The sequence below is a fragment of the Syngnathus acus genome, chromosome 20 (genome assembly GCF_901709675.1).
Source record: "Syngnathus acus chromosome 20, fSynAcu1.2, whole genome shotgun sequence".
NCBI lineage: Eukaryota > Metazoa > Chordata > Actinopteri > Syngnathiformes > Syngnathidae > Syngnathus > Syngnathus acus.
The window spans coordinates 6,196,595-6,221,960 of NC_051104.1; the positions used below are offsets into that span (position 1 = coordinate 6,196,595).

The window sequence follows — 25,366 nt, forward strand, 5'->3', positions numbered from 1 at the left end:
TCGCCTAAACTGCTCTTTCACAATCAATAGTGCATTTCTCAATGACTCAAAGCAGCACAAGGGGTGGATGCTCGGGTACCAAGATAGTTGCGACCTTCCAATTCACAAATCCGGAAAGTATGAGTGTTATATTGGAGAAAAGAAAAAAAGAAACAGGACATGATGTAAAAATATCAAATGAAAGCAGCTGTCCTTTCTGTGGTCCCATGCTGTGATTTTCCCATGTCTCATCCATAGAGGTGAGATGAAGTCATCCAATCAAGTGCTGATCACACTGTTGTTTTTCAAGAGGTACACCAGAATTGAAGCTTGATGCCACAAGGGAAGAGATTCTTGATACTGAGCTAGAATAGGTTTTGCTCTCCTTATGCTAAAAAGAAATGCAAATAATTTAAATATTAATGGAAAATTTTCCAGATTGGTGTGATAGCAATATTGATTATTTTCAACGTGCAGATATTTTAGGCCTTCACATAACACGAAAGGTGTCCGGTCCAAAAAACAGGTTTTTAATGTTGACCGTGTAGTGACGTCTATATATATTTTGAATGGAGCACTTTCTGTTCATTAAAGACTCCGATCAGAACACAATGATTGTGTCCCGCCTTGCCCCTGGCAATCAAAAAGATTGATGAAAAAGACGCCCACGACAGTTGTGGATCACAGTCTGACAGAGATGTACTTCAAGTGCTGGGTTTCCCCATGTTGACTAATTTAAAGTTGTCTTCACGTCATCAACTTGCTGATGGACGTCTCTGCTGCGTGACAGACGGTAGAACGACTCAAAAAGGACATGTCCGTTTGCAAAAGGGCTTTGAGGAGTGGGAAGGTAAAGAAGGGCATCGGGGGGGATGGGGGAGATGCGTCCTGCGTGTGCGTGGTGTGTGCGTGTGTGTGTTTATTCATCACCCCACAGGCACATGAGAAGCACAGATATATAAGATGCTGCACACCTGCTTGGCTCGGACAACGACAGACCTCGCCAGATGACCTCAGCCCTCTACCAAAGTTCAGGGTAAGTTAGATCTGCATTGCTCTTTTAAATTAAACATTTTAAAATAATTTATTACTGTTATCTGTTAGTTGAGAGAATTTCACTTCATTGCTATTTATTTGTTTCAAATTTTGCAATTCATTCATTGTTTTATTCTCAATTTTATACATCATTTTCAGAGCACGGGTGAAAAAAAAAACGGATTGAATTTTATCTATTCTCACGATTATTTTCAACCATCCCAGCGATGTTTTCAGGAAATCTCAATCATAAAAAAAAGACGCTGGATGCAAAAGTAAAAAATATCCAATAGTGAGGTAATTACTTTAAAAACTATTTTACTTCAAATGAATTATTTATCATTTTAGTCTTGACCTGTTCAAGATTTGTCATGATGGCGAATCTGTATTCATTCAGATTTAGAACTGAAAATCTCAGATAATATCTTCAAACTGTCTTCTATGTAATGTTGCAACAGACAAATTGCCATCAAGTTTGATCAAACATTTGAAATTGTGTACTATCAAGCGGCCAAAAGTGCATGATTTAGTCAGTAGACCTTTTTTCCACCTGTTTGAGGGTGTGAGGTGACCAGCCCCCTTTCCGTGCCTTCGACTGACTCCTCAGCATGATGCCCGGGAGAGTGACGGATGTCCAAGCCAGGAGCGGGCTGCCTGGATCTTTGGCTCTTTTCCTCGTCGTCCTGCTGCTTCTCTTCTCCTCCTGCAACCTCAGCAGCGCACACAGCACCACAGTGGAGCATGACTTCCATATTGTGCACAACATGGACAACAGAAGTAAGTTACATTTTCAGTATTTCTTTCAGATAACTTAGTGGCATATTTAAAATAATTTGTTATTAAATATAAATAATTCATTAAAAATGAACTTTTAATTGCTTTTGAATTTCTCAATAGGGTTAATACACTGTATATAAAAACGACGACGTGAGACCAATTGCCTTAAATGTATCATCTCAGTGAAAGAAGTGATGCACGTGTTTGTTGTCCAGGTCCAGAGATAGACCCCTTTTGGTACGTGGGCCGCGGCGTGAGACCCATCGGGCGCTTCGGGAAGCGACATAGCCGGGTTGAGGCAATGGGTGATGTGGGGATGCAGCCTGTTGTCACAATGCTGGAGTTGCTTTTCAACAGTCTGCAGAACAAGGAGAACCTGGACAAGGTGCTGAATGGAGAGGATGGGGACTGGTTACCATGACAACGCGCATCTCTCCCTTGCATCACCCGACAAACTCTGAATACGTGTCCATTCTGTGTTCCTCCTTGGTGATTGTTAATAAAATCAACCTGCAAATATGTGTTGTGTACATATGGAAATGCAGTTTATATTGAATAATAAATATGAACTTAATAGTCTTCAGGCTCGACTTGTGGATGCGACACACCACACATGCAGTGTTTCAACTTGCAAATTTTATTCCATTCATAATACATTTTTCTCCAGGTGCACCATGGCACATTAGTGTATTATTTATGAGACTTGGTACTATTTTCCCCAACATGTCAAATGGACTGCAACAAACGACAGCAGATAAAGTGAATGTGGCACTGCGCACGGTAAACTTTGACCTCGTCATTTCAACAGGAACCTGCTTTCCCAATTGAACTTATTAACGTGGGAGACATTTCCATTAATTCCTGTGTGAAGTCATGAGCGCCATATTACATTGAATGGTGGTTCAACTATGATTGGGCAATATACACATATTCGATATCATATCCATACATATTGTATATTAACACATTCTCAGATGACATTTTTACAAAAATACAGGACACCGACATTTGGACCCTTGTAGCTGTGCTTCTCATGACATTTGTACATCACAAACATGCTTTTATATACTGTATCAAGTTATCAACACATGATAACAACACCCCCCCCCCCCCCCCCATGCCCCAAAAACAAATGTTGCAAGGAAGTATTATTTATAAAAAGGGGTGGAGCATGTGCACAGAGGCAGATAGATTGCACCTTTTGTTGTTTTTTTTGAGTTTCCACCAGCCAGTCAGATAATCAAGCTCACGTGAACTGCTAATGGATGAGAGGAGAAATTAGAAAAAATAAAAATTAAGCAGTATTCTCACATTTAATAAGAATCATCATAGCCTTATCTCCTTTATAATGTTGCCATTCGAATTTTAAATGCAGACATACACAGAAAGCACTTAGTCATGTCTCACAGGAACCGCTGAGGATAAAATAAAGCTTTTGTGATAATGTGCATTAAAAAATGTTCCGTTAGTACAAAAATAAATTGCTTTGAACAAAAAAACTGTGGTTTCATGACACGGACAAAACCAGCTATTTAATATCTTCTATGTGAGAGAAAAGTTTGGACAGGGAAAGATCCGTTGCTCAAACAAAAGGCCGCTATGTTGGAAAGTAAGAGAGAAAATGAGAGCAGAAGAAGAGAATACTGCAATAAATGAATGGCTCGTTCATTTTCACTTTAAAACTGAATGGCACACGGTTGGTTTAGTTTTGCTTTCATTCACATGATAGAGTTTGCCTTTCGTAATCAATTCTCATTTGAATCATCTCTATTACGGCTACTGTTGAATTCATTTCGAACATTTTGGTAAAAACGTTTTTTTCCGCTTATTTGCATTCTAATAGAAAGTCATATGAGAAAATGTGGTGTTAAGAGATATTACGTGAATAGACTTGGACCTCATGCTTAGCTGTATGATTTTAAAAATGGACATAAACCAACCTGGTTTTTTTTGTTTTTTTTATGGCAGAAAAAGAACGCTCACCCCGTTAACACTGAAAAGTCCAAAATTTCCAACATCTGAAGCAAGGTAAGAGCAAATTCGTTTCAAACTGAAATGTGCACACAATTATGCTGCCCTTCATGAACGCAAACTACAATATCACCCTCATATTTATGAATTACCAATAATTATTATTATTATTTTTTAAATTCCTTAGAAATTCACCTATTCGCTGTTTTGCACCCAGGCCAATGCCCAGCTTAAGTTGAAAGTATTTTTTTGGTGCATCTGAACAGTGTTGAAGGGAGGGGAGGAGCTTCAGTCAGGCTTCACTTTAAATACATATTTTTCCGTGGCGGGGCTCAGTCTTCATTGCCTACGAATAGTGATGGAACACTGTAAAAATGTTTTGGATATTTTTTTACTTCCCAGCAGTCCAGACTGATCTTGAAATGACAATAATCCCCTCTTAATGGAACATCATGTGCAAATGGACAATCATTCATGAAATCTGGAAGGTTGGAACCCTCGTGACATTGGAGTCCAAGCTGTGGCGAAACATCTCATAATTACGAGTCCATGACTGCACTGTACATCCTAACCACGGTGGAAATTAAAGTTGGATATTGTTTTTGAGATGTTTTAAGGCAGAGACTCTCCAGTCATCTTTGCTGTATGCATGGCGTGATAAGGGTTGAGTGTTTTGTGGGGCCCAACAGGGCAGGTGGAGGTTTGGTGTGGAGCTGGAGGTGGACTCTGGGTCAAGGCACTGCATGAGTCGGGAAGGAGGGGGGGGGGGGGCTCTCGTCCACAGGACTTTGGTGTGTGGCCCTGAGGGGACTTGTGCTGCTGCTCCTCATCAACACTATGGCCGAAAGACTTCCATCGACTCGTCTGGCTCTGCTCTATCTGAAAACATACGTACACATAAATATTAAGGGATTTGTTCATGAATAAAATTATTCACTAGATCTTCCACAAAAAAAAAAAAAAAGAATTCCTCTATCCAAATGAATGGAGAGAAGGGAAGAAAAAGATAAATGCTTTGAGAATTTTTTTTTTTTGCGGAGAGCTTCTGGCAAGATGATAAAAAGAGACTAATAAACTAAAATCAGTGTGACTAAGTTGCTCGTTTCATGCAACTAACTAAAAAACAAATCTGAATCGGAGCTGCATATGGTTCAATGCAGGTTATGGAGGAAAAAAAAACTGGCTGGGGAAAAAAAAAAGCCATTCACTGGTGTTAAAAGGAGACAACAACTTGTTGGTTGCTAAAACAGCCTTGGCCTCTTGTTGCGCAAGTTTCCATTTGGATGTTTTACATCTAATGGAGCTTTTCAGCTAATGAGTCCGCTGGCCAGCAGATGTATTCATTTTTACTTCCATTCAGCAAGCAAGCTTTTGTCTTTGCACAATAAGGGAAATGTGTGACATTAAGAAAAATGGAATAAAGTCCCTCTCTCTGTCTCGCTGACCCAAGTTACACAAACGCAAAAAAACCATTCTAAGATAAAGGAAAAGAAAAAAGGATAAAGAAAAACTTCAGTGATGATTGTTAGTTATTAAAATATTTTTCCAATACTGCATCCTGAAAGTAATTATCGGTTCCTTTTTTATTTTATTTTTTTTTCCTCAGGTGCATCGAGCTTACAAAAATGGTTGAATAAAACCTGCAGGAGCATTTTAAATTATTTATATTAAGCGCAAACCTTTATTTGGTACCTTTTAGTGGAGGGGCTGGCAGCTTTCTCCTCTGATGGCGTGATGAGTCCAAGGTTTGTGGCTGCATTGTCAGTAAAACAATAAACCTTATCATGACTACACTTGACGTATATCGTAACTTAATCAACTATGGCTCGAAAAGTTTAATACCTTTGTTGTTGGCTTGAACTTGGAGAAATGATTGCACACGGTAACATTTAACCCTGCAGTTTTAAGAGCCGATATCCTGGCCTCAATGTTGGATATCTAAAAGTAGAAATAAATAGTTCAAGTCGTAATTCTACAATTGCATTATTATGCAATTTCAATCTCTTCCAGTACCTGCATTTCAGATTGTTGGACTTGAGCAGCAGCAGTAGCCACTTGGTCTTCCAGGAAAGCCAGTTCTGTATCTGTGGTCCCACTACTGATATTGCGGGCACACTGCTCCAAGTCACCCAGCGCCCCCTCTAGGCCATAAACAGCACCAGCAGCCAGGTAAACCTTCAAAGTGAGAACCTGTTAGAACTGGAGAAATAACCTAGCTGTTGAAGTAGGACAATGCATTAAGAGTTACATTCTCCTCCATCTTGGTAAGCCTCTGGTCCAGTTTGCGGGTCTCAGAGCTGCTGGAGATGGCGGTCGCGCTCTGAGGTTCCGAGGGCGAGCAGCCGTCCCTTCCCGCCTCGCTGATCAGTTCCTCGGTGGCGTTCAAAACCTTCAACACCTCTGTGGTGATGCTGCAGAGGGATGCCGCTGAATACTTCTGCTTCATTTGAGAAACACACACAGAATTATCATTTTATTATCAAAAATATGACCTGATTTCATGCTATCAGAACCACCTGGGTTTTTTCTGGGGAGGTGGGCAGTGCCTCTAGGCCCACCCTAGCTACGCCAATGTCTGTAATACCAACTAACTTAACTGATTGTGACTTCTTCCTTGACAGAATAAGGTTTCAATATACACCATATTATATTTCAGAAAATGTACTTAATGGCTATCTGTCTGAGTGCTAAATACGGTCCAGAAATCCATAGACTAACACTGACCACGAAAGGGGAAAAGAGAGACAGATCTTTTCTCAATATGAAATGAATCACTGGCTGAAGCTTTAATCAGTGGATGTATTGATCGCTCTCAGCACACACTGATAATGTGACAAAAGGCAGCGGTTGAGCTTGCGGATGCAGACTCACTCTATTAGTAAAGTAGGACGGGCTTCATCTTTTTTTTCTATTAAACATCCCATCATTTCCGAATTCATACATGACTAACTACTAGATGGTCATGAATTTTAGTGTTAGTGTGTTACTCCTTGTCAAATTAAAAAAAAAAATGCAAACATCTTAAAATTCATCTGTACCTATTTTTCAATGAATAGGATGATTATTTATTGTTAATGAGGAGTTATAGTATTTTTCCATCTCTGTTGTCTAACCCTATTAAAGTCATGACAGGTTGTACCCACTAACATATTTTCCACATATTGTGGCAGAATGGTCTCATCGGTGTGACTTTGTCACGAGTCTGACACCGCTCACGCAACACCAACGTGGGTCTTTGTGGTATTTGTAAAAGGTGAGTCAACATCTTCCAAGATTCATTAGCTTTGTAAAGACAGTTACTTTAAAAAGTAATCACATTAGATTACAAGTTACAGTCAAATAATCAGGTTGAACGTTTTCTGGAAAGCGCAAGTACAGTCAAACATGTCCTTTACAATAACTGATTTTGTTTTTATTATTTCTTAATTATTACATTTGTTGCATGCACAATACGTGCGTGAATGATCACTGGCTGAAAAGTACTCTTTAAAATGTTATCAAATGCGACTCACTGCTGTACCCCAGAGGCTATCAAATGAAATGACCACATTGATAATATTATGATTCATATCACATTATTGTCCAACTGTCTTTCTTTTAAGAAAAAGTTCATGATTGTCAGGCAGGCTTAAAAGACGAACATAACAGATGTGTATTGTGCATGTACGAAAATGTAAATAAGGATTTTGGTCAGAAGAACAACTGCATCGACATCTAAAACACAAATCCTTACCTGGTTGTCAGACAGCGCCGCCTCCTGGTAAGATGGCGTAACAGCAGGGCTGCTGGCAGCACTGCAGGCATTCTTCCATTCCGTCATCTCCTTCTCCAAATCTCGCCTATGCTGTCTTTTGTTTTTTCTTCTCTCTCCTCGCTTCTGCTCCTTGTCATCTCCGGCCTCCTCCGAACTCCCCGCTCGCTTCTCGATCCTGGTCTCCTTCACTCGTCCTTCCGCGCTCAGCGGTGGACTTTTTATCAACCTCTCACTTCCTGTCATCGCTTCACCGTTCACTTGACTGGTTTGGTCACTTGCTTTTTCTCTTAGTCTGACACTTGACCTTTGCTTCTCCGTTTCCGTGTCTTTTGGCTTGGCTCTGCCACTTTCATTTTCCATGTGTTTGAGCGCGGGCCACTCCTCCTCTGACGAGCTGCTCTCTCTGCTGGTAGTGCGGCTCCTGACCAGCTGACTGATCCTGGACCGTATTTCTTCCTCCAGCGGGTCGGCAGGGCCAGATACAGGTCCGGCACCGACGTGGTGGGCTCCGGGGACCAGAGAGTGGGGCGAAAGAGGGCTGCTCGGGCCTACAGAATTTGAAGCAGCTTTGTCAAAGTCTTGGGAATCGGGTATGATGGCATCTAATGTGAAGGCATCTGGTGCTGCTGTGCTCATTGACACTGTGTCAGTTACAGTCTTATCCTCGCTTAAGCTTCTCTTCAGTATATCATGGAGAAGAAAACCACTGTTCTCCTTCAGGAGAAGAGAAAAGCAGAACATGAAAAGAACATTGGTCAACATCTCGGAGGGAAGCCGGAATTTGGTACCTGAATGGACTGCGAGTTATTCCGGCTCTCGGCCCTGCTCTCGTTTAACGAATCTCTCTTGCTTTTGCGCCGCCGCCGTGACCTTTTCACTTGGTCGTTTTGCCTTTCGTCTGCCTCGCTGCTGTCCCCCATCACCTGCAAATATGGATGGTGGGGTTCGTGAGCTTGCAATCAAGAGGCAACAGAAATCCTTCTCTAAAACAGAATCTGTGCGATTGCACACACCTTGGGGTTAAAGTTCACATCCAGAGCCCCTGAGAGAAGCGGGTACGGAGAGAGGTTTTGGTGAAGGTGTGGGTGGTACATCGGTTGGTGGTAAGGGTGAAGGTGGGTGTCTGAAGGTCCTTTTTTCCTATGCGGGTTTTGAGGTGGTTTCCAAGGACAGGACGAGCGCGCCGATGAAGCCTCTGAGTCGGAATTGAGAGTCTCCGTGTTGGTATACTGGCCAGAGGAAGGTGAGGTCACGGGGAGGTGCTGCGTATACGTCCACTCGGGGTCGTGCTGCGAGTCCGTGTAGTAAGTCTCGTCGGATAACTTGCGGTGGAACTGTTGCAACGCCGTGCCCCAGCTGCCTTGGTCGTCCTCCTCGGAGTCGGAACCCATCTCGTCGTAGGCCGAGACAACGCCGGACTCCTTTTCCAAGACGCTGAACACCAGGCTTTTCCTCTTGGTGAGAAGGCTGGGACGAGAGAGTTGAGAGCTGTGGAGAGCAAGCCAGTTGCCGTCTGGACTTTGGAGGACTGATGATGCACCTTTAAAAAAAAAAAAGTCCCACATAACACCATCACCTGGATTTTACAAAGAATAAATAAGTGTCATTACTTGAATTGTCTAGTCGGTCCACACTCTTCCAGGTGGGCAGCGATGCGGCTTTGGCTTCTCTCTTCAGAGAAGAATACTCCTGGCGGCTGCCGGCCGTGCCGACAACTTCGTCCTGAGGAACTTTTTCGGGAGAGTCGTCACTGGTGAGGGAGAAGGCTGAGCGTGAGCGCTGAAAATACACACACACATATACACACGCAGGTAGAAATGCAAATGAAGGACCGCATAGTGGACTCAAATGGGAAGGTGTGTAAAAAAAAAAAAAAAAGAACAATACCGATTTGAATTAAAATATCTCAAAACATCCACTAAAAAGTTGAGCCTAAAAATTCTCATCAGTAGGTGGCGCTAAAAGCAAGCCAATGAAAGTCTAATATTGATGAGAGGAGCTTCATAATTGAAGGCTGAGATAACAGTGAGCCTAGACAACAATATGATTTGCATATTTGCATACAAGTCTGTCTAATTGAGCGTGTTTGAAGGGAAGCTGATAAACAGAGGACGTCTCGTGGCGGGCTGAGTTGTCGAGAAAGGATCCAAGTGAATTCGACGGGACTTTGATCAGTTAAACAGAGGGAAATGGAGTGCTGCTTTGAACACGGAATAATGACAAATGTCACTGATGACAAAAAGTCCCCGCTGGCAAAGTTGTGATGCTAATAAACAAGTCATGCAGTGTGTGCAGCATATTTTTATTCATCTGTTACATTGTTGCATTTTAATTTTTCTGTGTGGAAACGCGATTTAAAATTAGACACCTGTAGATTTTCTACATTTCTGAATATTATCTTGATTTGAAACAATTTCAAAATGCGGTGATGTCTTCGCAGTGACGAACGACATCGCACCACACAGTGAGTGTTTTTGTTTGGGGTGTCGGCTGCATGATGTACATTTGCGGAGGCGCTGACTAACCGAGAGGGTGAAGGATGTTTTGAGGCGTTCCGAAGATCCTTGTGAAGATGTTTGAGCTCGCGAGGGTGAGACTTGATCACTGGTCTGAGTCAAGGACTGAGGCGGAGGCCAGACAAAGTCATACTCTGTTTGCATCTCCGAGCGCTTCCTCCTTTGGATGATCTAGTAAAAAAAAAAAGCATTTTAAATGATTGTCCATTTAAACAATTGAAAGAAGAAGAAGTCCAAATACCTTTTGCACAATGGTTGTAGCAAGTTCCTCTATGAGCTCTTCTTTGTGGTCCCGCAGATACCGAGCCTCATTCTGCTTCTCCTATACACACAAACAACTCGTTAAGATTTATCGACTCTGTTTTTTTTTAAGGGACAATCCAAAGATGCTCAGCTATGACTGATTTTTTTGACCGTTTTTTTTCTTTCAGTTTTTTTCATACTGGAAAAAAACGGACTTTCTACTGATCACAGCTCAGAGAGAGAAAAGTGAGAAAGGAGTCAAGGCCAAATGTCTCACCAAACTGTCACTGAACTCCTCCGCCTTGGCGATGGCTTCCTCTATGGCTTCTTCAGCGACACGCAAGGCGACCGTGAGCGTCTCAGCCATACTGTGTCCTAATGAGACAAATATGAAGAACATTCCAAAGAAACTCGTTGTGTTCGAAAATAAAGACCCCAATTGAGGTGCAAGCCCCAGCAATGTTTTTAGTTATCCTCAACAATTTCTGCCGAGTCAGACACTAAGCAGAGAAGCTAACCGGGAAAAACAAAGAGGAGGGAAAAAAAGCCCGTGGGGGGGCCTATCAATAAGACAGCAGTCTTCTCACCTTCACTCTGTTTGTAAAAGACGGAGTCACTGCCGCAAATGCTGCCATCGTTGTCATTGCCAAAGCTGCCGTCGTGGACGCTGCTCTCTGAGGGGAAAAAGACGGAGAGACTGTGAGTCAAACCTCCATTCTGACACTCTGTCTGTCACATGAAAGCAAAGTGTGCTGTGTTCATATTGAAGTCTGAGAATAATATAGCCTGCTGCGCTGCTGCACGCAGAGCAACTAATCCCCACAGCCCCTTGTGCTCTTGTCATATAAATTCCTGATGTGACTTCCCCTTCACAAAATCCCAACGACAATTCATCTGATAATACATTTTGCCTTCAAAACAAATAGTCACTCATACAATTCAGGGCAAGTCTCTTAAGGAACACAGCAGCGATGTATAAAAAGATAACCTAAATGCAAATGTTACAATTTATTGAAAAAAGAATGTGAATCATGTTAAAGTGCGTCTTGAGCCTTTAAAAACACATATTCCCTCCGGGGATCATTACCTCCGGCTTACTTTTATTCTCTCCAGTTCTTTTCATCAATCCAGGTAAATAACTAGGATAAATGGGCCCACAGTCTGAGAAGCAAACAATCTAAATCTGCCATGATGAATTATGTGTTGACTATTTCATTTCACACTTGAAACCTGAATAACAATTCCAGAGAAAACACAGCAGCCATAATTCAACGTCAACTTTCCAAACCAAAAAGCCACGTAAGAGTCTTCGGTCTTGACCGGTCTTCCAGCTGGATCGTCTGTACCGGAGTCAAATTCTACTGTGTGGTTTAAGCGTGATTCAGCTTTCGCCTCTGCCATAACAAACTGTCACCCGGCTTAGAAGATGAGCCGAGCTTCGACACCGTGTTGCCATTGGATGACAGCTCAGTCCCTCTCATAAGTTTTCCTTTTAGGAAAATATGCAACTTTACTGCAATATGAATCTTATGTTTACCAAAGCGCAGGAAAAAAAAAAAAGACCAGTTGATTCAACAATACACACTTAGCAAAGCTTTATAAATAATTCACCATGAGTGATTTTAGTATTATATGTCAGATGATTAAAGTAACCAACCAGATGGGATACCGCATACAAAATTCATATTCGAGCATAGCTTCAAGATATTTGTCACGAGGCTGCCAAGTAGTTCGACTTTGGCGCATCATTTTCCTGCTTTGCATTCCTCTCCATAACAAGCCAGCTATGACGCAATGAGAAGTGGGAGACAAAAACAAAGGCAGATTATGTGCACTATTTCTGACTCGGGTAGGGGGAAATAAAAACCCCGCAAGGAGCAATAATTAATGCGATGTTCCGGTGTTCTGAGCTTTACCACAAGTCAAAACTAACTCAGTGCATTTGATCTTTTAATAAACAAACAGCACTTTGCTAAAGTGCCTTTTACGTCGGTGACCAGCTGTCACCGGGCTTTGACCAGCAAATGGAGGCATGCAAATTTGTTTAATAAGACCACATTGGTCTCTGTGGGGGCATGTGAGCGAGCGTGCTGACATAAGCATTTAGTAGCTGTGCGCCCTTTGCACAGCCTCCGTTTCGATGACTGTAAAAGTTATCATTTGCCTTAAGGAACATGAAAGCATCGTTGTTATTCTTAAAGCTCCACAGTGCAACTTTACAAGTATGAACTGCGCCTATAAAGCAGCAGACACATTTAATTAGGAGGAAATTAATTGGAATTATTTTTAATCCAAGGTCCATATAGGATTTGGAGCCACACATTGTAAATATGGCTTTGGAGTTAAATAGCGTGGATACTATCAAATATATTATGCAAAATACAGATGGAAAAAAAATAGACATGTTTTTTGTCAAAAGGAAAAGGAATATTAAATCATCGAATTCTCGTTATTTACATTTGACATGACTCCATTTTATTGGGTTGTGTTATTAATGTTGAGAGTGCTGTGCTCAGTGTTTGTCAATATGGCTTAATTACACTACTATATTACAAAAGACATCTGCTCTGTGCTATTATGGCCCAAAGGTGATTCCAAACACTTTGGATACTGAGTATTAGATCCAGACAGAAAACAAATCGAAAATGAGACAATATAGCTTCACGCCAAAGTGGCGGCAACCAGAAGTCCAGATGCTTTCCTTTCAATTACGACGGAGCATTTGGCAGCGGCTGCCTTATTAACAATACTGTCACAACCAGGACAGAATATCTTCAAACATCACAACAGATGAGGAAAATAAACAAGCTGGTAAGCAGATCTACTGAAAGAAAAAGAAAAAAAAAGTGATGCATGTTTAATTGCAATCTGTTCAAAATTGAAGTATTCTGAAACTATTTGAACTAAATGTGAGACATTTATTCATGCAGGGGGGGAAAAAAAAACCTTCTTGAAAAGTTTCCTGCTTCACTCCTGGCTGTGTGGATCAGTCGAGGAACTAGCAACATGTGCATAATTCAACCTGACAGTAAATGTCAAGAGAGCAAAATCTGCTTCAGCTGACAAAGGTCAAACTTGGAGTTTGCCTCCCTCTCATGTTCATGTGTGCGGGCAAGCAGACTTTTTTGTCCAATTACCGCACCAACTGTCACTTTGACTGCAGGCAGCCAAGGGACTTCTATTTAACATTCTGCCCATCATGAGCAATACTCGGAGGAACAAAGCTTTCAGATGAAAGAACAGAGACAAGAGAAATGATGACTTCCTTCTGGGTGTCTGAGCATCTCAAACCTTCTCTAATGATACGACCCAGCAAGGGAAACCAATCAAGCTCCTCCTTTCACTTCCACCTTGTACTCTTGACATAATTGAGCATGGAAACATGACTTTACTGGCTAGTTGCCTTCCTGTTTTGATCTTTCTGCTCAGTGACATTGCAACTGACTTCCGATTAAGAGTTCAAGTTTTCTTGGCTCAGTTTGGGGCTGTCAGTTTTTTCCCTCTTCTAATGACCGAGTAAAGATTGGATTCAAGGGGAGACTGCAGGCAAGACAAGTTCTGCAGTGCTGCAGCCAAAGTGGTGACTACAGAACAGGGGAAAGTAATGTTATGTTATTTATGCCATGTTATGCATAAAACAGTGGAATCATTTGCATTTTCATGGCATGGGAGGACATTTAAAAAAAAAAAAGATTCTCTGATCACTGGCAATATGCGATTTATATGGCTTATGTAGGTTTCATGACATACCGTTAAAATAAAATTTGCCTATGTAATGTTTATTTTGTTTTTCTTTAATACTGTTTTGCAATTCATAGTCTATTAAAACATAAATAATTCCATGCGGCTTTAGCAGTTATTACATTTGAAAGGTGATGTGGAGGATGTGGGAAGCCTCCCACATGGGACGAGAAATGCAAATGTCAGGAAAAAAGTAGATGTGGTAAAATAATACAAGAGACTCCAAGAAAGTATCAGAAAATGCACTTTTCGCCTGACTTTATCTGGCTCACTCCCACAGGTCCTCAAATAAACTTGTTTTGAACTCTTTCGAGGGTTGTTTAACATTCTGTGAAACGCAAGATAAGAAGGTCAACTCAATGTTGCCACTTTTATGTGAAACAAGATCCAGTGGCTGGTTTTGCTAGCTTAGCATAAAATCGACCTCACTAACGCTTGGTGTGCTTTTCACATCACAGATGCCTTTAAACTTGAATCCTTTATCGGCATCTTCCAGGCAGTCGGCGAAGAAAAATGTGTTTCTTATTATATTATAAAGTAATACGATTCTTTTTTTCAATACACTACATCAATTCTCGGGTTGTGTTTGTATTTAATTCCATTTCGTGCTGCATTGAGAAGAAAAACGAATTCAATAACAATGTTGTTACATCATCTTTGTTGCTCTACTTCCAAAATGGGATTTCATGATGTGGCCCAGAAACTCCAAATAATGGACTCTCATGCAAATAGAGGTAACACCGCAGGAATGTAAAACATTTTCATAAACACTTTCTTATCCCTAGTTGACGCTTGGGCCGATTTAATATGCGCTGCAGTAACGCTGTTTTTTTTTATTTCTTTATTCATCAAGGGACTGATCTTAAAATCAATCCCTTGTCCCCTGATAAAACAAAATCACATGTCGGGAGGTGTGTAATGGCGGCCGACATGACGGTCGTCAAGTGCGCGGCGGGTGTTTTACATCAATTACGTGCCCGTGGTGAATGTGTGACCTTCAAACAGACAGCGAAAGAAAAAGGCGAGCCAGACATTCGGCCCTTTTCATGTACGTCATCTTCAGAGGAAGGCGATAAAAGGTGTGTGTGACTTGCAAACAAACAGTGCGCGTGTGTGTGTGTCAATTGTGTAAAACCAAAATCAAATACAATCATTCCTGGATGCATATGACATTTCAAATCTATAAACATTTGGATTTCAAAATTCAACCTTGCCCTTCTTCCAGTTTAGCCCAACGTCTGACCTGATTTATCCCCTCCGTGCTCCCTTCATCCATTTAATCCAGCCTACTGAGGTTAGAAATAATGCCCTGCGGAGACAGACTGATCATGCTGCAGCCGGGTCAAAACAATGCTATCGGGAGGGGCTCAAAATGGATAAAAGCTGACCACTACAGAGCAAACCACTGAGGACAAAATAAAAAAGGATGCAGCCTTTTCCGTGGATTAGCCGGCAGGGTTTGTGGGCGGGGAAGCCATCAGTACACACACATACAAGTGAGGGTTCACGCTGACATGAAACGATGACTTTACCTGGGAGATCAGATAGTGCTCCTCTCTCGATAATGTGCTTCCGATATAAAGTCTTCAAAACCTTGGCGCTGCCGAACCTCTTGAAGCGTCTCTTCACATTGCTGTAATACCACTCCAGGGACTGTGTCCTCAAAATTCTGCAGAAAAACAAATCATTTTATTGCGACATAAGATATGATTCAATATTGACATATTGTTCAACAATCAGTCGGAGGGTTACATTTTATTTTATATGTAAGGATTTTGTGAAGCCCGTGGGCTATACATTAACAGTGCAAAATCATTGTCTGCTTCTTGGAAAAGGAATGGATGGTCAGCAAAAGTACTTTTATTGCCAATAAATATGTCACCATTAGCACTGCAGCGGGATGGAATGAGAGCAGAATGCACACAGCTTGTATTAATGCCGTATTATTATTTAAATAGGAATAATGTCGTCGTTTGTCTTTTAAAGTCGGAAATGACATTTCAATCATAAATACTAAATAGCAGTAGTAGGTCAGCTTTGACTTTCGAGCGCGTTTCAGTCTTCAAAGTGAACGCAACTAACCATGCAGTCGATGAATAATCAATGATAACCAATACGAGAACACAATGGGAAGTGGCGGAGCGCTGGAAATGCATAAACCGACAAACACCATCAACTATTAATGCAGCACCTCTATGGAAGTGTCAATCAAAATTAGCATTACAGATTTGGAACGTTTGACCCATTGGAAATCGGTAACAACATTCCCTTGAGATGGATTTTCCTTTCATTGAAGGAGAAGTAATTGTAAAGACGTAAGAGAAACAAAGCAACACCATGAAGTGTTACTAGAGTGGCCCCCGGGGCTCCATGGCCTACCACGTTGACTGCTCCCCTCCCTCTTAAACACCTTTCCGCTTCCCGGTGGATTTATTATCATCGGCATCTTTCGGCAGGACCGTTTAATGACTCGCAGTTCCTTAATTTCCTGCCTCGGGTCCAGTTGTGTGTTTTTTTTTTACGTGCAATATAAGCGGCTGCACAGGGAGGCATACCTGGGAGGGGGGGGGGGTTCTCTCAAGATGCTAAAATAGGCTTTCATTGAGGAAACTGACATTTAAAACACAATTATTATCTTTAATTAAAGCCTTCCAGCAATCAAGAACTACACGGCACAGTGAAGCCATGACAGGATTATTAGCCGCCACTTATTTATGCAAGTACGCCTTTTCATGACAAGCCATCACTTAGAAGGTGAGTCGAAGAAAAAAAAAAAAAATCTGAACAATTACAATTAGGAAGGTGATGATGAGAGCAAGAAGATCTTCCTGTCTTCTCAATGAATGAAGCATGGCATTTCTTCCCTGGAGGAACGTGGTTTAAAAAAAGAGGAGAAGCTTTCAAGTGTTAGATGAAGCTGCACGAGCTTATGGGAAAAGAAATATGCATAATGAGGTTGGGACAGTCCCATATTCTTAGCTGCTGCATGAATAAGTAAAAAGAGATGCCTATGGAAAGTCTCCTGATGCTTTTCTATGCTTTCTCCCAACATTTCTGCCCTCTCATTAGACTGCCTGCAATTGCTGGGAAAACCTACTAGTCATTCTCCTCACAGCTCTTTTGAGTGATATTTTTAGGGAAAAAAATGCAATAAATTTGAGTGAGGTTCTGCTCCCTTAGGGTGGCTGCTGGAGTGACTGAAAGAGCAATAGGAGGCAACGACTGAGGAATAATACAGCAACAAAAAAAAAAAGAAAAATCCTTGCTTAAGAAGGGATATAAACAGAAAATAAAGAAAAACAAACGATTTGCACAATGCTGTACAAAATGGATTTAAAAAAAAAATCTTTTTCATGAGCGAGCTACACCACCTCACTAAACAAGCCCGCTGATTTATTCCGAGCTGCCACAACCGGTTGCCGGACAGAGGACAAAATGCTGGGGTCAAATGCTAAAAAGCAGATGAGATTTTCTCCATCTGGCAGCGAGTGAACACAAACGCATTCGCTCAGAGTGACTAGCCTGACTTGCAACCTTTCCGGAATATTGATCACCTCCCGCTGGCCTCTGATTGCCATTCGCGTGGACAGGAAGACAAATGAAGAGCAAAGATGGACGTGAATCATTTTACACGTAACCTATGCTCTTGATTCTTAAAAATGATGACTACTTTTATTTACCCGTGTCATTAAAATATCTTCAGAGCGCCTGGCAACAGTTAAGCACTTTTCCTTTGCGAATAAAAGCTCTTTATTAGAAAACCTCAAGCTGTTTCTGCCTTTGGGCTAAACACACAGATAACGTCCCAAAGCACACTCCCGCCACATTTGCAAAGTAGCTTACGAAGATGCTTCAAACAAAATCACGCAATCCAGAAAAGTGAGACAATCTGCAAAGCCGCAGACGACATCTGGAGAGGCCAAGCTCGGCGTTGTGGGAAATCTAGATAGACAATAGCCAGCGGTTATGATTACCATCAACACAGGTGGATTTACTTTGCAGAGAGCACAATTCACTGGGGGCTTGATCATAACGACGACGGTGTAAAGAAAATTTCAGGCAAAAGACAACAAAAATAAAATGAGCTTTAAGGATAACTCGCTCGACGCACACATACTGCGTACAGAGCAACATTTGTTAAGACTGTCGTATCGATCAGGAGTCACGCTGAAGTGGGAGCTGTCGTTTCGTAATGGACTGCACTGTTAGCACACTTGATGACAACAGTGAAACTGCAGATTAAAGGTCATAAACTTGATCCAGCTCTGACACTGAAGGGAGCTGTCAGAGTTCGTAGAGTTTGCCTGTTTAGGCCGTCGGACAAGTCCTGTACACAATTTCATGCTAAGTTTTTTTTTTTTTGCATATTATACTGCCAAAATCAATATTCAATAGAAAAGGAGAAAGAGATGATTTCACAAATGCTCAGAAAATACGCAACTCCAGCCAATAACTTCAAAAGAGCAACACAATAACCAGAGGCTAGCGAGCAACCATGTTACTTGAAGATTTATCAGACAGAAAATGTTTACCGACACGTCGGTCCGATTGCTTCACATGAAAGTTCCATTTGTGCTTTGTGTTTGTGACTCACACAAACCCAATATTTAATATAGTTACAAACATTTATGATCAGGCTCGGAATAAATCTTTGACTTTAGTTCCACTACCAAAAAATACCCTGCAGCGGCGCTTGCGAGACTATAAATCCAAAATATCCCAAAATACACCACTGCCATGTTTTATTTTTCTGCGAACAGAATTCTTTTTTTCCAACGCCGCACTCTGAGAAGCATTTTACAATTCACACAAGCTGCCACGGACATCGTCATGCGTCGATTCTGGGATGCCGAAGGCTGCTGTGTAACAACCCACACAGCTGTGGCAATATCTCACCTCACCGAGTCGTGTTTAAAAAAACAATCACTTATCTGATGCAGCTATTTTGTGGCCTCTCTCTGATTTGATCAACCTCTAAACTGTGCAGCTGAAGATGGAGAGGGAAAGAAAGTTCACGGACAATTTGTTATCCTCCATTCATGCATGTTATTTCAATTTCACAAAGAAATCCAACAGTCTTGTGATCAAAGTTCCCAGTAACTTAACATATAATTTGCATGGTTTGCCACTCGAACTCTTGGACGTTCTGATGCATCCTGGGTTTTGTATAATGACACCCTTGTTTTGCATGTTACATGACCAGAATACATAGTTGGCGCATCACTCTTGACAGATGTTTTAGAAAACACTGCGCTATGTGACAGCAGAGTTCAGGGTATTTTCATCGGAGTCAAGGTAAACTGTCAGCGTTCCTCTGGAGGCATCACATGAGCAATGATCCATGCATCTCCTCCTCAGACTGGCAGACAGGGCGTGGGAGAGACATGACCATGATGAATCTGCCGCGTTACGAATCACAAACAAAACACGCGCATGCATACACGTACGCGATAATCCTTTATCTCTTAGTCATCTATCCTTTCGCATTCATTGCGTGTATTTCCACAGGATTTGGATGACAATGACAGATGGTGGGAATGAGAAGGGGAATTACTCGAAAAACAAAGCAGGATGGCCAGTTTTGAGTTTGAATGCCACCATAAAGGTTTAAATTGTGCCATACAAATAAATATTTAAAAAAAAAAAAATCTGACTAACAAATTTGTCATGCACAGATGGCCACAACTAATTCCATCATTGGGAGTATTGTGAAATAGACTTCTCACCAAGAATCTATTTTCCTGCTAAATGAAAAAAAAAAACAGCTTAAACTCCAATTGTCTAGGATTTGTGAGCAACTCCCAACAGAAATGTTGCTGTGTAAGCACCAAAACATTGGCAGCGTTTCACAGATGTCGGTTTCACCCCACTGGCTTCCGCTGATAAAATGTCAGAATGTGCTGATTTGATTTCAGAGGGGAGAGAAGACAGAGCCCAATCCACCGTGGCGAGCTCGCTGACAAGCATGGCCGACAAATGACTTGTGACTATGTTGATTTGCACATACGCTATTGTACTACGGTAATGAACCATAGCCAGCTTGAACGGAACAATACATATGTTGAACAGTATTATCAAATGCATAATATTACATTCAATTATGTTTGAAAAGTGACTTTTCAGTGTCAGAAACGAGCTACTTTTGCACTGCATTCCTCGTAACTAGACGCATCGGAGGCACACCAGTAAAAGCTGGATTTATTTGACTGTCCATTTCAGATGGGAGCCACCCAAGCATTTATTGCCAGGAATGTGTGGAAAGACACAATCCCTACTTTTAGATGTGTGACGACATCAGCGCAACAGAGATTCTGCTGGCTTTGGAAAAAATGACCAGGTTGATTTTAACCGGTGGCAAGATGAGGAAAATGTTCACATATGGATTTGCAGGAACTTTATTGAGAACTAAAATAGAAACAAAAAAAACATGTGAACTGTCTTTCCAATGAGGGGCAGGTAAACTACAGCTCGTGGGCCACATCCGGCCCATCTGCCCTTTTAATGCGGCCTGCGGATTTACAGTGTAAATGAATTCTCAAGGATGACAAATATTACCACACAAAGTAAAAAAAAAAACATTCGTATGTATGTAAGCCCACCATCATAAGGCCATAGTATTCGAAACTACACACTCCACTCTATCTGATTGACGGAAAGGGACAAGCATATTGGGAGATGGCCAGCACAGAGTTGCTCATCCCAGGAGACCCAAGACTTAATAACATCACATTCCTTTAAACTTAATGAGTTCAAACAGCTCTCATCACTCGAGCGGAAAATCACAACGAAACACAGCCTGGCCTCTCTGCAGCAAAGCCTCATTTGAAATGCTGCAAAACTGGAGAGGAGGTGCAATGAGACAAAAAGCCCAGAGCGATGCACAAGCTTGCATGTTGGCGAGAGAAACTACTGTGTGCAAACCATCTGCGGTATAGAAAAAAAAATCTGCATATTGTTTTAATTGGAGGACATTTCAAATAGTCCAAGACTGAGGTGTGTAAGTACGACACTGTGTGGCAAAATTACTGGGACGCATAAATGGATAACCCGTCAGTCTTTGTCCCACAATATTTTTTCTACCTCAGGCCTCAGCATATATGGATATAATGGAAAGCAATATACTTCTCTCTCATGAGAGCGGAATTTCAAGTAGATGCGGGAAGAACATTTAACGAGTATGAAAATTGCCGCCAGTTGTTCAGACAATGCTTTGCTGGTGGAATGGTGTGAAATAGAATCCATTCGACGCTTTTCCGTCACAAAATTAGTTGATGAATGTAAAGAAAAAATGCAAGCTTACCAAAGAATGAGACACAGCTCACATAATTATGCCTTCCCCTACAGATGAGGAAATTCATCTTTAGGTAGTCAAGCCCAGATCAAACAATGCCGGGAGCCAAGGATTTATCGGGCTAAAACACAATAATTAGCTTTTTAATCCAATTCTTTTTTTCGTCCACAATTGATGCCCACAAAGAGAGAGAGAGAGAAAAAAAAGATTGATACTTTCCATTGAGGTAGTCTTTGCAATTATGACATTAAGTGACATTGCTAGTGGTCCATTTAAAAGCCATCATTTGTTCTAATTTCCATTAGCAAGCTGTGGATGAGGATAAGCTCCCCCACAAGAAGGCCAAGAGGTGCATCCATCCATCTGCCCGATTCAAACTCCACTTGAAAGAGCGTAGCCTTCAAAAGCAACATAAAAGCAGGGTTTTTTTATGTTAAGAGAAGAGGGTGGAATTAGTTAGAAGAAGGTTATTCCATCAAACGGTGGCTTTCTCAACAGCAGTTTCAATTTCCTAAAACGTGCTATTTAAAAGTGCTGGATCCAATATAACCCAATTTTGGTTAAAAGAAAAGTGGTCCAACCTTCTACTTGGGTCAATTTGACCGCACTTCCACCCCACCAGTTTCCTTGCCAGGCCATGGCACACAGGTTCTCTCTCCAATCCCTTCGTTTTTGCTTCTGTTCTGACTCACTAGTCATTTTTTTAAAGCGCTTTAAAAATCATGAGATTTCCAATCACTTGCCCGAGTACTGCCAGCCACAAAATAAGCCGGATCACGCGGAGCGTGCTGGTCAGTTTCCAAGGATCGTCAAGTGATAAGAGGCAAGGCTGCACACAATGAGACATAAAAAGAAAATCAGCAAAATGACGGCTGGTATTTAGACCTGGCAAAATTCACACACCCACGAGGAGCAAGCAGCCTCTTTGTGTTGTGAGTCCATGCCCACTTGTTTACCTGGACAGCAGTAATTTATCAACTTGGTCGCCTATCGTGGAGCACAGGGGGGGGGGGGGGCTCACAGCGAGGAGCTCTGACAAAGCAGGAATCGACACAAACTCTCATTGAAACACAAAAAGGACAAAGAAGGATCGCTCGGAAGTTGACAGCCAATTAGCTTTGACGAACGCCTTTCACACTGCACACCCGCTTTGGATTCAGGTTATGTTTCGATAAATCAGAGCAAAGGTTTTAGTCGAAGCTAAACAGCTGGATTGTCTGGACTTAAATCTTCAGGATGCCGAGTGTGCGTGTGCATATATACCGGATACTTCCATGACCTCCATTATTTGCTTGCATCCATGTAAATAGCCTGAGAGTAAAAACACAAGGCAAGCAAGCGATGGAACAGAGAGACACAGACGTGTAAATTATTAAACTTAAGACGTGGGCAGCGCCTGCTTTGTGGTGCTGTAGGGCACAGCCCCAGTCTTGCTTGCTGGCGCTGATAAAAATACTCCCTGAAGGATGGCCAAAAAAAGACCATCCCACCTCTCATAGCTGCAGGTGATAGTCTGGAGGCAACCAGAGAGTTCACACAGGGTTCAAGAAGAAACAACAACACATGGACCTGCAGGAGAATCCTTCCGAGATGCTTCACTAGTATATAATGCAACATACGAGCAGGTGGAAAAAAAAAATAGACAGGGAATACTTGAACATAAGCCAAAGGGCTTTATGTTTTGTCTTACTCATTCATTCAGACAAAAGCCAATTAAAAATTAATACTTGTTTTGGGTTGGATGCTGTACTAGTTTGTAGAAGATGCGAACAAGACAAAGTAACAGAAAATGATGTCGCTATGTTAGTTGGAAGAGCAGCCTCCAAGTATTTTTACAATATAGCCAATATAAATTGTATGTGTGCATACAGAAAATGATATGCTTGTATAGTGACATTGCAATAAATTCTATAATCTCCTCACAGTCAGGCTTTACAATGTAATTATGAAAATGAAGGAACAGTTTCCATGCAAAGTGTATTACACTTGTGCATGTATACACACGCACACACTGACACATGGGGCATGTATAATTCGATTATTTCATGGCCTTAAGAAGAGATACGTATATATGCAGGCTCTCAGTCATTCTTTTCAATAGAATAAGGATGAATGTGACCGCTCTAAATGTCAATGTGTAAAAAAAGACAGGAAGACGATTCAAAATAGAAATTCAAAGAACCAGAAATGCCAGCAGAGGGAAAAAAAAGAAAAGAACTGAGAATTGAAGATGTTTTTCATCAATTTGTTGCTAATTAGGACAGACTCTACAAACACGTCCTTCCCTATCCTGCTGCCCTTACATCCTCTCGACCTCTGGCACTCATCATCCGCTCTTTCCTTTTAACAGTTCCCCGGCTGCTTGTAGCTTGGGGCCTAAACGGAAAGTGGGGGGGGGGTGAGATGGCAGAGTCTTCATATTCCACGAAAAAAAAAAACATTCCGGCTAGTGTATGCTGCTAATGGTAGGTGTGACATGACGGGGTCTTAATTGCTCCAGTCTGAAAACAGCCGTCCGTGCCTGCCCAAGAGCAGAAATTCACGCCTGACACTCTCCATGTTCTATTTTTACCATCTGCAACACCCCAAGCTCCATTAGTGGTCAGAACAACACTAAACCCAATCGATATTTTCTGCTTTCTGCTTAAGCTTCTCATTAAAACAATTAAATTCAATCGATTTGTTAAGTGTGCATGTGTGTCTTAAGATTGATTGACCGTGTCAGAAAAGTTCCAGGACTGGTCATAAATAGATAATTGTTATTTTCAGGACCTGTTAGATGCTTGCCCTACCACAACGCTCACCTTGAATGATCAAAAATAATCCATACTTATAGCAGTCCTGGAAATTTTCGGACACACCTCGTACTAATGAGCGTGGAGGCAAACTCACCATCCGAGACCGTGTCTGTGAGCTCTGATTACAACTCGACTGTTCTAGAGGGATCGGGCTTGTGCGACTGAGAATAATAACGGACAGCCGGGGAATGCGAGCGAGCGAGAGAGAAAGCGAGAGAGAGACCATTTGGCCTGTTCTATTGGGAATTGGATTTACATTTGGATTCTGCATGGAAATTGCAGAGCGATAAATGGGGATTTGGTATGGAGGGCATGATTTTTAAAGATACAGATCATATTTTTTTTATAGCAATGAATGGACATAAATCAGCAAATCCTGGTGCAACAAAACACGATTTACATTTTGTGTAATAGTTATCCACAAATATGTGCTTCCTCTCATAATTACACACTAAATGCTCTATTTGTTTCCCCATCACTTATCAACAAGTGAAACATAATTCCGTCATCTCTCAAGTGTGCTAATATGCCAGGAGAAATATATTCTCAAGCCTATAACTCATGTCCTAGCTGTAAATCATCGTTTCCGATGACACACCACCACCCGGAGAGAGTAATTCATGCTAAGAGCGGATTTAAGGCTGCTTAATGCGCTAATGATAAGTGCTGCGTTTACATGATGCTGGTCGATTGGGCTGTTGTGACATCTGTGACGAGTCTAAACCCCTAATGAGAACATTTCTGAACCCCTGCGAACCGATATAGCCGTGCGTGAAACCTTGCCCTCCTCATTCAAATGACCCCCCCCCCCCCCCCCGTTTTTTTCTTCTACTCCGACATCTCCCATATAACAGCGCAATGGCAGAAAAGCTATCTCAGTACCCCGCAAAAATCGATAAAAGTCAAAAAGAGGCAGTGTCAGGGGATGGAAGGAGAAAATAAGGCCAAGTGGAGGGGGCAAGATTTGTCAAAGCCATGCACTTCCCCAATTTGACATCTGCTTTGAAGTATTAAAGATGACTGGCATGCAACATTATGCAGCATTTGAATATCTTGTGGCTGCCTTTCATTTCCCAATGATCACACCAATTCCTCCGCTCTGATGCAACAGTATTTCCAACACCTCTCCCTGCCAATGGAAAAACCCTATTCATCCCATGAGTAGAGAGGAGGGGGGGGCAGTAACACCCAAAGGCATTTGGGCGTAGAACAGACAGAGAAACACATACGCCTTGTAAATATTAGCCATCTTTCAAGTGAA

General features: G+C 41.7%; 2 protein-coding genes across 4 annotated transcripts in view; one reads left to right on the plus strand and one right to left on the minus strand.

The window, feature by feature from the left end:
- The first annotated feature begins 895 nt into the window (after nt 1–895).
- Nucleotides 896–2,370, plus strand: prlh2 (prolactin releasing hormone 2). Its single transcript, XM_037279872.1, has 3 exons — nt 896–1,015; nt 1,622–1,791; nt 2,007–2,370. Exons 1-3 carry the CDS (start codon nt 987–989, stop codon nt 2,210–2,212), a joined length of 405 nt encoding a protein of 134 aa, XP_037135767.1. The 5' UTR covers nt 896–986; the 3' UTR covers nt 2,213–2,370.
- Nucleotides 2,371–2,998: 628 nt separating this feature from the next.
- Nucleotides 2,999–25,366, minus strand: part of LOC119139308 (myosin VIIA and Rab interacting protein) — a 42,171-nt gene continuing 19,803 nt past the window's right edge. For 2 of the 3 annotated variants that reach the window (XM_037279870.1, XM_037279869.1), the window contains exons 4-17: nt 15,549–15,685; nt 10,863–10,949; nt 10,553–10,650; nt 10,274–10,354; nt 10,042–10,203; nt 9,127–9,295; nt 8,530–9,056; nt 8,305–8,439; nt 7,496–8,230; nt 6,011–6,202; nt 5,776–5,937; nt 5,605–5,700; nt 5,455–5,515; nt 2,999–4,641 (exon numbers count right to left, since the gene is read on the minus strand). In XM_037279870.1, the coding sequence (XP_037135765.1) occupies nt 4,598–4,641; nt 5,455–5,515; nt 5,605–5,700; nt 5,776–5,937; nt 6,011–6,202; nt 7,496–8,230; nt 8,305–8,439; nt 8,530–9,056; nt 9,127–9,295; nt 10,042–10,203; nt 10,274–10,354; nt 10,553–10,650; nt 10,863–10,949; nt 15,549–15,685 (2,686 nt within the window). In that variant the 3' untranslated portion in view covers nt 2,999–4,597. The remainder of the gene's footprint in view (nt 4,642–5,454; nt 5,516–5,604; nt 5,701–5,775; nt 5,938–6,010; nt 6,203–7,495; nt 8,231–8,304; nt 8,440–8,529; nt 9,057–9,126; nt 9,296–10,041; nt 10,204–10,273; nt 10,355–10,552; nt 10,651–10,862; nt 10,950–15,548; nt 15,686–25,366) is intronic. The other variant, XM_037279871.1, reaches the window with a different exon arrangement.

Excerpts from the sequence above, each read along its gene's own strand:
- prlh2 (XM_037279872.1), top strand. The coding sequence starts at position 987 with ATGACCTCAGCCCTCTACCAAAGTTCAGG. Across the intron at positions 1,016-1,621 it reads GCCCTCTACCAAAGTTCAGG|CATGATGCCCGGGAGAGTGA; the intron begins GTAAGTTAGATC and ends CTGACTCCTCAG. Across the intron at positions 1,792-2,006 it reads GCACAACATGGACAACAGAA|GTCCAGAGATAGACCCCTTT; the intron begins GTAAGTTACATT and ends TTTGTTGTCCAG.